This window comes from Agelaius phoeniceus, chromosome 12 (assembly GCF_051311805.1).
Source record: "Agelaius phoeniceus isolate bAgePho1 chromosome 12, bAgePho1.hap1, whole genome shotgun sequence".
Taxonomy (NCBI): domain Eukaryota; kingdom Metazoa; phylum Chordata; class Aves; order Passeriformes; family Icteridae; genus Agelaius; species Agelaius phoeniceus.
Window position 1 is genome coordinate 14,267,082 of NC_135276.1, and position 10,055 is coordinate 14,277,136.

At 66.5% G+C, this 10,055-nt stretch overlaps 3 protein-coding genes across 4 annotated transcripts; 2 read left to right on the forward strand and 1 right to left on the reverse strand.

The window, feature by feature from the left end:
* Positions 1 to 1,151: 1,151 nt before the first annotated feature.
* LOC129125496 (chymotrypsinogen 2-like) lies at positions 1,152 to 3,273 on the reverse strand. The gene is made up of 7 exons (XM_054640966.2): positions 3,225 to 3,273; positions 2,981 to 3,084; positions 2,783 to 2,862; positions 2,597 to 2,675; positions 1,911 to 2,091; positions 1,396 to 1,529; positions 1,152 to 1,321 (listed from the first exon to the last, which is right to left on the reverse strand). The coding sequence occupies exons 1-7, from the start codon at positions 3,271 to 3,273 to the stop codon at positions 1,160 to 1,162; spliced, it is 789 nt and encodes a 262-aa protein (XP_054496941.1). The 3' UTR covers positions 1,152 to 1,159.
* An 800-nt stretch (positions 3,274 to 4,073) lies between these two features.
* Positions 4,074 to 6,195, forward strand: LOC129125494 (chymotrypsinogen 2-like). Its single transcript, XM_054640964.2, has 7 exons — positions 4,074 to 4,122; positions 4,263 to 4,366; positions 4,485 to 4,564; positions 4,672 to 4,750; positions 5,256 to 5,436; positions 5,818 to 5,951; positions 6,026 to 6,195. Exons 1-7 carry the CDS (start codon positions 4,074 to 4,076, stop codon positions 6,185 to 6,187), a joined length of 789 nt encoding a protein of 262 aa, XP_054496939.1. The 3' UTR covers positions 6,188 to 6,195.
* A 535-nt stretch (positions 6,196 to 6,730) lies between these two features.
* On the forward strand, positions 6,731 to 10,019 carry LDHD (lactate dehydrogenase D). 2 transcript variants are annotated; one of them, XM_054640987.2, is made up of 11 exons: positions 6,731 to 6,850; positions 7,124 to 7,236; positions 7,505 to 7,646; positions 7,729 to 7,870; positions 8,143 to 8,302; positions 8,379 to 8,578; positions 8,651 to 8,779; positions 9,080 to 9,207; positions 9,285 to 9,375; positions 9,464 to 9,575; positions 9,652 to 10,019. In XM_054640987.2, the coding sequence occupies exons 1-11, from the start codon at positions 6,731 to 6,733 to the stop codon at positions 9,815 to 9,817; spliced, it is 1,503 nt and encodes a 500-aa protein (XP_054496962.1). In that variant the 3' UTR covers positions 9,818 to 10,019. The 2 variants fall into 2 exon arrangements, with proteins under 2 accessions (XP_054496962.1, XP_054496963.1); XM_054640988.2 differs by lacking the exon at positions 6,731 to 6,850 and adding an exon at positions 6,894 to 7,010.
* The last annotated feature ends 36 nt before the right edge of the window (positions 10,020 to 10,055 follow it).

Genomic DNA, 10,055 nt, shown 5'->3' on the forward strand with positions numbered 1-10,055 from the left:
CTTCCAAAGGCTCTTGCCTTCCCCACCTCTTCCCTTCCCTATGACCCTTCCCTATGACCCTTCCCCTGGTCCTTCCCCTGCCCAGGGCTCCCAGTCCCAGGGGCACTCACGGGTGCATGGACTCATCGTGGCCGTGCTGCTCCCGCACCGCTGTGGCCGTGGAGACATTGGGGGCCCCGACCACGGCCCTCAGGGCCTCCACGAAGTCGGGGGGCAGCGAGGGCTGGGGGGGAAAAACGAGCACCCGTCAGGGATGCCCTGGGGAGGGTCTGACCGCGGGCACGAGGCCGAGTGGCCACGTCAGGACCTGAGTGGCCTTTGGAGCCCCGGCCCCACCTTGGAGCAGCAGCTGCGGCGCCCCAGGGCTGCCGCCAGCGCCAGCACCCTCCGCAGGGCCATGTTGCAACGGGACAAGGAGGACGGGAACATGGGAACTGCACAGGACCGGGACATTGCCCTCCCCCGCAGCCTGTCTGGCCCTCCCCCACGCTGACACCTTAAGGTGGCTCCAGCCACACGCCCGTGTGTCCCTGCCAGAGGGACCTGGGTCCCACCAGTGCCTGTGCTCGTGTTCCTGTGCTGTCCCCTGCCTGGGCCGAGTCACTGCGTTCACCATGGTCCCACCATCACAGGTGTCCCCATGCCTGCTCAAGTGTCCCTGCAGCAGGACAGGGGTCCATGACCCCATAGGAGACCACATGGCTCCACACACCTCCCTTCCCAGAGAGGAGTCACCATGTCCCATTGCCCATCTGTCCCCATTCCCAGTCAGGGGTCCCCATGCCCCCTGTCCCTCTGTTCCCGTGCGCAGCCAGGTTTCTCCATTTGGGCACAGGAGTCACCATGTGCCCCTGTCCATCTGTCCCCATTCCCAAGCAGGTGTGCCCAAGTCCCCCTGTCCATCTGTCCTCATTTCCAGACAGGTGTCCCCATGCCCCCTGTCCATCTGTCCCCGTTCCCAGCCAGGTGTCCCCATGCCGCTCAGCACTCCTGCACAGGCGTCCTCCTGCCCAGAGAATTGACCCCAGCCCACCGCATGCCCCCACCCTCAGCCGGGGGTCTCCCGGCCACCCGCCTGCCCCGTGCCCCGCTCCCGGGCGTCCCGGCGTGGTGACAAGGACACAGTGTGCTCAGGGGGTGGCAGCGTTTATTGCAGGCCTCAGTTGGCCTCCAGGATGGAGTCGATCCAGTCGCGGAGCTTGGTGACGCGGGCGTACACGCCGGGAGTCTTGGTGTCGCAGGTGCTGCTGCCCCAGGAGACGATGCCCACCAGGTTCCAGGCGCCGTCCTTCTGGCACACCAGCGGGCCCCCGGAGTCGCCCTGCGCGGGGCAGCGGGTGAGCGCCGGCCCGGGGCCCGGGGCCAGCGGGGCCAGCGGGGGCCGGGGGCACCTACCATGCAGGAAGAGGCTCCGTCGGCACCGGCGCAGACCATCACGTCGCGGATGCGGAAGCCCCAGAACTCCTTGCACTGGGCGTTGGTCAGCAAGGGCAGAGCCACCTGCTGCAGCACCGCCGGAGTGTGCGCGGCTGCGGGGACAGGGCAGCGTCAGCGCCGGCACCGGCACCGGGAGCGCAGCGGGAATGGGGAAGGGGCTGGGACGGGGAGGGCGGCACCGTGAGAATGGTGGAGATGGGGACAGGATTGGGTCAGGCTTGGGGAATGGTGATGGGATGAGGAATGGGACTGGGACAAAAATGGGCATATGGGGATATGGGAATGGCACGGGGATTCGGATTCAGATTTGCATGGGGATCTGGATGGGAGATTGCCATGAGCATTAGGATTCCGATGAGGACAGGGACTGACCATATGGATGAGGAAGGGGACAGGCAAGACAGCAGACAAGGACGGGGATTTGGATGAGGCAGGGGACAGGAATGGGGATGGGGACAAGAAAGTGCGGTCACCGTTGGAGTCAGTGAGCCCCCAGCCGGTGGTGACGCAGGTCATTCCCCCCGGGAATTCGTCAGTGGCCTTGGGCAGGCAGACGGGGGACACGCGATCCGACAGCTGCGCCGGAGTGGCCAGTTTGATCAGGGTGATGTCGTCGTGGATGGTCAGCATGTTGAACTTGGGGTTCTTGAAGACCTGAAGCACGCAGCACTGTTCTCAGCACCTGCACCCCCTGCCAGGGTGCCGGGCACTGGGCACTCCACAGGGATCAGTAGGGACCTTGGGGACCAATGGGGGCTCCGGGGCTGCTCCTGTGGGTCCCGTGATGGCAGGGTGTCTGAGCTGCCAGGCCCAGTCCCTGGGACACTGGGGAGCAGGGACACCCCAGGTCACGTCCCCTGCCCGGATGAAATGGACCCTGAGGCCTGAGCCCCTCTCCCTTGGGAGTTCCTGGGAACACGGGGACATCCAGGGCACCGGACCTGAAGGATGAGTGGGAGCAGGGACACCCCAGGGGACTGCAGTGCAGGGATGTGGGACACCATGGACACCCCGGGGAACCCTGACCCTCCGGAGAAGAGGACCCGGGGACTCCTCAGGAGCACAAAGCCCAGGACAAGGGGGACCCGGACATAAGCCCCCAGGCCGCCTGTGGTGGCCGTGGGATCCCGCAGGCACACGGACCCCGCCCCGCAGGTACCTTCTCGATTTTCAGTTCCTGCTGATCAGGGCCGGGGGCGTCCTGGTCGTAGGCGCCCACCACCACGGTGTCGGTTTTCCTGGGCACAGGCAGGCACTGAGCACGGCACACCGGCACAGCGGGTTCCCAGGGCACCCTGTGCCCGTGCCCAGCCCCGGCCCGGCCGGCAGCACAAACGGTGCCTACCTGATGCCGCAGTGGGCAGCGGTGACCACCCAGTTCTCGCTGATCAGGGACCCGCCGCAGAAGTGGAAGCCGTTGTTGCGCTGCCGGGGAGAGCTGCCCTCAGCACCCGGCACCAGCGCCGCCACCAACGCCGGCGTGCTCCGTGCCCGGCCCGCACACGGCACCCACCCCTGTCCCCGGCCCGCCCCGGCCTCTCACCTGCAGGGACACCTGCCATGGCCAGGACCCTGCCACCGCCGCCTCTCCGTTGACGATGCGGTTGTAGCCACGGATGACGGGTGTGATGGCGGGCACGCCGCAGTCTGCGGGGCACAGGCGGCCGTGGGACGGCGGCTCCGGCCACCCCGGCCCCGTGTCCCCTCCCCACCGCTCCCGCCCGCCCCAGCCCCGAGCCCACCCCGCCAAGCCCCACGACCCCACGCACTCTCAGGGAGGGCGGCACGGGCAAAGCCCGCCAGGGCCAGGCAGCTCAACACCCACAGCAGAGCCATTGCCACTTGTGAGGACTGACCTGCCCGGCACCCGCTGGCTCTTATATGCACCCCTGGGCACCTCCCTGCTGCCGCTGGCCTTGCCACTGTGGCCTTGGGAGATGGCGTGGCAGCTGGTGTGGTGCTACTGGCATATTGCCAGTACTGGAAACTTCTCACACAACTCTTTCACATCCCAGGCACCTGGACCTCTGGATGAACCCCTGTCTGGGTGGCAGTGGTATGGTGCCACCGGCATATTGCCAGTACTGGAACCTTCTCACCAAACTCTTTGGTGTCCCAGGCACCTGGAGGTCTGGATGAACCCCTGTCTGGGTGGCAGGCTGGAAGGGCTCTACAGACCCAGCCCTTGGTGAACTCTGTGGTCCTTCTGAACTCCACAACTCCATGACAAATTGTGCGGGCAGCCCAGAAAACCCCACTGTATCTTTGGCTACAACTGCAGCATCCTGAGCAGCACATCAAGGGAGGGGATTCTGCTCCTCTACTCCACTATGCTGAGACCATGCATGCAGTGCTGTGCCCAGCTCTGGGACCCCAATTATGAAGGACATGGGCGAGCTGGAATGATTCCAAGGATATTTAGGAGCCAGCATTTAGTCCAGGACAGCGCTGTCCCACAGCCATAGCCAAGGATCTTGGCTCCAGGTGCCATGTTCCCAGGCCATTTCCTGAGAGAAATTCCAGCTGCCACGCCATCTCCCAAGGCCACAGTGGCAAGGCCAGCGGCAGCGGGGAGGTGCCCAGGGGTGCATATAAGAGCCAGCGGGTGCCGGGCAGGTCAGTCCTCACAAGTGGCAATGGCTCTGCTGTGGGTGTTGAGCTGCCTGGCCCTGGCGGGCTTTGCCCGTGCCGCCCTCCCTGAGAGTGCGTGGGGTCGTGGGGCTTGGCGGGGTGGGCTCGGGGCTGGGGCGGGCGGGAGCGGTGGGGAGGGGACACGGGGTCGGGGTGGCCGGAGCCGCCGTCCCACGGCCGCCTGTGCCCCGCAGACTGCGGCGTGCCCGCCATCACACCCGTCATCCGTGGCTACAACCGCATCGTCAACGGAGAGGCGGCGGTGGCAGGGTCCTGGCCATGGCAGGTGTCCCTGCAGGTGAGAGGCCGGGGCGGGCCGGGGGCAGGGGTGGGTGCCGTGTGCGGGCCGGGCACGGAGCACGCCGGCGTTGGTGGCGGCGCTGGTGCCGGGTGCTGAGGGCAGCTCTCCCCGGCAGCGCAACAACGGCTTCCACTTCTGCGGCGGGTCCCTGATCAGCGAGAACTGGGTGGTCACCGCTGCCCACTGCGGCATCAGGTAGGCACCGTTTGTGCTGCCGGCCGGGCCGGGGCTGGGCACGGGCACAGGGTGCCCTGGGAACCTGCTGTGCCGGTGTGCCGTGCTCAGTGCCTGCCTGTGCCCAGGAAAACCGACACCGTGGTGGTGGGCGCCTACGACCAGGACGCCCCCGGCCCTGATCAGCAGGAACTGAAAATCGAGAAGGTACCTGCGGGGCGGGGTCCGTGTGCCTGCGGGATCCCACGGCCACCACAGGCGGCCTGGGGGCTTATGTCCGGGTCCCCCTTGTCCTGGGCTTTGTGCTCCTGAGGAGTCCCCGGGTCCTCTTCTCCGGAGGGTCAGGGTTCCCCGGGGTGTCCATGGTGTCCCACATCCCTGCACTGCAGTCCCCTGGGGTGTCCCTGCTCCCACTCATCCTTCAGGTCCGGTGCCCTGGATGTCCCCGTGTTCCCAGGAACTCCCAAGGGAGAGGGGCTCAGGCCTCAGGGTCCATTTCATCCGGGCAGGGGACGTGACCTGGGGTGTCCCTGCTCCCCAGTGTCCCAGGGACTGGGCCTGGCAGCTCAGACACCCTGCCATCACGGGACCCACAGGAGCAGCCCCGGAGCCCCCATTGGTCCCCAAGGTCCCTACTGATCCCTGTGGAGTGCCCAGTGCCCGGCACCCTGGCAGGGGGTGCAGGTGCTGAGAACAGTGCTGCGTGCTTCAGGTCTTCAAGAACCCCAAGTTCAACATGCTGACCATCCACGACGACATCACCCTGATCAAACTGGCCACTCCGGCGCAGCTGTCGGATCGCGTGTCCCCCGTCTGCCTGCCCAAGGCCACTGACGAATTCCCGGGGGGAATGACCTGCGTCACCACCGGCTGGGGGCTCACTGACTCCAACGGTGACCGCACTTTCTTGTCCCCATCCCCATTCCTGTCCCCTGCCTCATCCAAATCCCCGTCCTTGTCTGCTGTCTTGCCTGTCCCCTTCCTCATCCATATGGTCAGTCCCTGTCCTCATCGGAATCCTAATGCTCATGGCAATCTCCCATCCAGATCCCCATGCAAATCTGAATCCGAATCCCCGTGCCATTCCCATATCCCCATATGCCCATTTTTGTCCCAGTCCCATTCCTCATCCCATCACCATTCCCCAAGCCTGACCCAATCCTGTCCCCATCTCCACCATTCTCACGGTGCCGCCCTCCCCGTCCCAGCCCCTTCCCCATTCCCGCTGCGCTCCCGGTGCCGGTGCCGGCGCTGACGCTGCCCTGTCCCCGCAGCCGCGCACACTCCGGCGGTGCTGCAGCAGGTGGCTCTGCCCTTGCTGACCAACGCCCAGTGCAAGGAGTTCTGGGGCTTCCGCATCCGCGACGTGATGGTCTGCGCCGGTGCCGACGGAGCCTCTTCCTGCATGGTAGGTGCCCCCGGCCCCCGCTGGCCCCGCTGGCCCCGGGCCCCGGGCCGGCGCTCACCCGCTGCCCCGCGCAGGGCGACTCCGGGGGCCCGCTGGTGTGCCAGAAGGACGGCGCCTGGAACCTGGTGGGCATCGTCTCCTGGGGCAGCAGCACCTGCGACACCAAGACTCCCGGCGTGTACGCCCGCGTCACCAAGCTCCGCGACTGGATCGACTCCATCCTGGAGGCCAACTGAGGCCTGCAATAAACGCTGCCACCCCCTGAGCACACTGTGTCCTTGTCACCACGCCGGGACGCCCGGGAGCGGGGCACGGGGCAGGCGGGTGGCCGGGAGACCCCCGGCTGAGGGTGGGGGCATGCGGTGGGCTGGGGTCAATTCTCTGGGCAGGAGGACGCCTGTGCAGGAGTGCTGAGCGGCATGGGGACACCTGGCTGGGAACGGGGACAGATGGACAGGGGGCATGGGGACACCTGTCTGGAAATGAGGACAGATGGACAGGGGGACTTGGGCACACCTGCTTGGGAATGGGGACAGATGGACAGGGGCACATGGTGACTCCTGTGCCCAAATGGAGAAACCTGGCTGCGCACGGGAACAGAGGGACAGGGGGCATGGGGACCCCTGACTGGGAATGGGGACAGATGGGCAATGGGACATGGTGACTCCTCTCTGGGAAGGGAGGTGTGTGGAGCCATGTGGTCTCCTATGGGGTCATGGACCCCTGTCCTGCTGCAGGGACACTTGAGCAGGCATGGGGACACCTGTGATGGTGGGACCATGGTGAACGCAGTGACTCGGCCCAGGCAGGGGACAGCACAGGAACACGAGCACAGGCACTGGTGGGACCCAGGTCCCTCTGGCAGGGACACACGGGCGTGTGGCTGGAGCCACCTTAAGGTGTCAGCGTGGGGGAGGGCCAGACAGGCTGCGGGGGAGGGCAATGTCCCGGTCCTGTGCAGTTCCCATGTTCCCGTCCTCCTTGTCCCGTTGCAACATGGCCCTGCGGAGGGTGCTGGCGCTGGCGGCAGCCCTGGGGCGCCGCAGCTGCTGCTCCAAGGTGGGGCCGGGGCTCCAAAGGCCACTCAGGTCCTGACGTGGCCACTCGGCCTCGTGCCCGCGGTCAGACCCTCCCCAGGGCATCCCTGACGGGTGCTCGTTTTTCCCCCCCAGCCCTCGCTGCCCCCCGACTTCGTGGAGGCCCTGAGGGCCGTGGTCGGGGCCCCCAATGTCTCCACGGCCACAGCGGTGCGGGAGCAGCACGGCCACGATGAGTCCATGCACCCGTGAGTGCCCCTGGGACTGGGAGCCCTGGGCAGGGGAAGGACCAGGGGAAGGGTCATAGGGAAGGGTCATAGGGAAGGGAAGAGGTGGGGAAGGCAAGAGCCTTTGGAAGGGGAAGGGTCATGCGGGAAGGGCTGGGTCTGGGAATGGGAAATGTTTGGGTAGACAAGGGGCCGTGGGGAAGGGAAGGGGCATGTGACAAGCGCCAGGCTGGGCAAGGGCCATGGGGAGGGTCAAGTCAGTTGGTCAATGGTGCTGCCTGTGCCCCAGCTGTGCCCCCCCGGACGTGGTGGTGTGGCCCCAGGCGGTGGGGCAGGTGCAGGAGCTGGCAGCCCTCTGTCACCGCTGCCGTGTGCCCATGGTGCCCTTCGGCACGGGGACCGGCCTGGAAGGAGGCGTCAATGCCGTGCAGGTATGGGCTGCCCCGGCACCTCTGACCCCCAGGGCCTCTGGGTGCCCGGCCATGCCCACAGCCCCGGGTGCCCCTGTGCCAGGGCGGCGTCTGCTTTGACCTGAGCCGCATGGACGCCATTGCAGAGCTGAGCCTCGAGGACTTCTCGGTGACGGTGGAGCCCGGTGTCACCCGCAAGGCCCTCAATAAGCACCTGCGTGGCACCGGGCTCTGGTTCCCTGTCGGTACCGTGGGCATGAGGGCGATCATGGGGCTGGGGGTGACGACTCTGGAGGTAGTGGGGATTCCTTTAGGCCTGGGCATTATGGGAGTGTTGGGGGTGTTGTGGTGTCCACAGTTATGCTGTGCTCCCAGGGGTGCCCATGTGAATGGGAATGCCATGGCCCCATTGCTTTTGGGAGTGCCCATAGTTTTGCTGCGGTTGAAGTCTCAGCAGTGTTGATGTGTGAGTGGACACCATCCTCACCTGCCTCCCCTGCCCATCCCCTGCTTGCAGACCCTGGGGCTGATGCCTCGCTGTGTGGCATGGCAGCCACGGGTGCCTCGGGCACCAATGCCGTGCGCTATGGCACCATGCGCCCCAACGTGCTCAACCTGCGCGTGGTGCTGCCGGACGGGCGCCTGCTCCACACCGCTGGCCCCGGCCGCCAGCCCAGGTGGGCGCTGGGGGCTGGGGGGCCGTGCTGGGCCGGCCCTGTGCCAGGTGAGTGCCCGCTCACCAGCTCTGTGCAGGAAGCGGGCGGCCGGCTATGACCTGACCTCGCTCTTCGTGGGCTCTGAGGGGACCCTGGGCTTCCTGACCCAGGCCACGCTGCGCCTGCACCCGCTGCCTGAGGCCACCACTGTCACCATCGCCTCCTTCCCCAGCGTGGGGGCAGCTGTGGCCTGCACTGTCCAAGTGCTGCAGGCCGCCGTGCCCGTGGCCCGCATTGGTGAGTGCCCGCAGCCAGAGATGGGGGTCCGGGTGCCAGTGCTGGAGCCCAACACTGCCTCCTCCCACCCAGAGTTCCTGGATGAGGTGATGGCTGATGCCTGCGGCCGCTTCAGTGGGATGGGGCTGCCAGTGGCTGCCACGCTCCTCCTGGAGCTGCACGGCTCCCGGCGTAGCCTGGCTGAGCAGCAGCAGCAGACGGGTATGGCTTGAATAGGGAGGAGGAGGGGGTGTCTGGGGCTGGGAGCCATGATGGACACCCAGGGATGAGGGATGGGTGCCCAGGGACAGGGGGATCAGGGTTTTCTGAAGTGAAGCATGGTGCTGGGGGGCCATGATGTAGCACTGGGGTGAGTGATGGATGTCCAGGGCATGGGACAGTGGGACCAGGAGTATCCCAGGATGTGGATGGGTGCCCAGGATGAGCACTGGAGGTCCTGGGTAAGGGCTGGGTGCCTGGGGGTGCCGTGGGTCCTGTCCCAGAGCTCCTGGTCACCTTCAGAGGAGATTGTGCGACAGAACGGTGGCTCCGGCCTGGCCTGGGCGGAGGGGCAGGAGGAGCGGGAGCGGCTCTGGTCCATGCGCCACAACGCCTGGTACGCTGCCCTGGCCCTGCGGCCCGGCTGCCAGGTAGGCACAGGGGTGGGGATGATGGCAGCGGTGCCCATGGTGCTCTGAGTGCCACAGCTCTGCCCTCCCTGGCCCAGGGCTACTCCACGGATGTCTGTGTACCCATCTCCCGCCTGCCTGACGTGGTGGTGGAGACCAAGCAGGACCTGCAGGCCTCCAAGCTCACCGGTCAGCAGGGTCACAGCCTCCTGGGACAGAGGGGAGTGGGGGGTCACCATCCTCCATGCCCCACCCCATCTGAGCCGTGGCCTTGCAGGACCCATGGTGGGACACGTGGGCGATGGCAACTTCCACTGCATCCTCATCTTCAACTCCCAGGACCCGGAAGAGGCCCAGCGCATCCATGCCTTCACCCAGCGCCTGGGAAGGTGGGGCCAGGGTGCTCTGGGGGGCCGAGGCTGGACGGACAGACGTCCCCATCCCCTGTCCTTCCCTGTCCCACAGGCGGGCGCTGGCAGCAGGGGGCACCTGCACCGGGGAGCACGGCGTGGGGCTGGGCAAGCGGGCACTGCTGCAGGAGGAGCTGGGCCCGGAGGGCCTGGACACCCTGCGCTCCATCAAGGCTGCACTCGACCCCCACAACCTCATGAACCCCGGCAAGGTGCTCTGAGGGGGAGCACCAGCACTGAGCTGGGACTGGGGAGCCTCAGCCCCTGGAGTCAAGGCCAGGGTAGCCGTGCTGCCTGCAGTGCCACTGTATGTGTCCCTACAAATCACCCCATCCCCACTTCTGGGGGTCAGGGATCCTCAAACCCCCAATAAACCCTTTGGACTCACACTGTCTGTGTGCTGCAAAGTTGTTTAGATGGATAGGAACACCCAGCCCCTTCCCAGGAGGCCCCAGTCCC

Excerpts from the sequence above, each read along its gene's own strand:
- LDHD (XM_054640987.2), top strand. The coding sequence starts at position 6,731 with ATGGTGAACGCAGTGACTCGGCCCAGGCAGGGGACAGCACAGGAACAC. Across the intron at positions 7,871-8,142 it reads CGGGCTCTGGTTCCCTGTCG|ACCCTGGGGCTGATGCCTCG; the intron begins GTACCGTGGGCA and ends CCCTGCTTGCAG. Across the intron at positions 9,576-9,651 it reads TTCACCCAGCGCCTGGGAAG|GCGGGCGCTGGCAGCAGGGG; the intron begins GTGGGGCCAGGG and ends CCTGTCCCACAG.
- LOC129125496 (XM_054640966.2), bottom strand. The coding sequence starts at position 3,273 with ATGGCTCTGCTGTGGGTGTTGAGCTGCCTGGCCCTGGCGGGCTTTGCC. Across the intron at positions 2,676-2,782 it reads GCTGCCCACTGCGGCATCAG|GAAAACCGACACCGTGGTGG; the intron begins GTAGGCACCGTT and ends GCCTGTGCCCAG. Across the intron at positions 1,322-1,395 it reads ACGGAGCCTCTTCCTGCATG|GGCGACTCCGGGGGCCCGCT; the intron begins GTAGGTGCCCCC and ends TGCCCCGCGCAG.
- LOC129125494 (XM_054640964.2), top strand. The coding sequence starts at position 4,074 with ATGGCTCTGCTGTGGGTGTTGAGCTGCCTGGCCCTGGCGGGCTTTGCC. Across the intron at positions 4,123-4,262 it reads GGCCCTGGCGGGCTTTGCCC|ACTGCGGCGTGCCCGCCATC; the intron begins GTGCCGCCCTCC and ends TGTGCCCCGCAG. Across the intron at positions 4,367-4,484 it reads CATGGCAGGTGTCCCTGCAG|CGCAACAACGGCTTCCACTT; the intron begins GTGAGAGGCCGG and ends TCTCCCCGGCAG.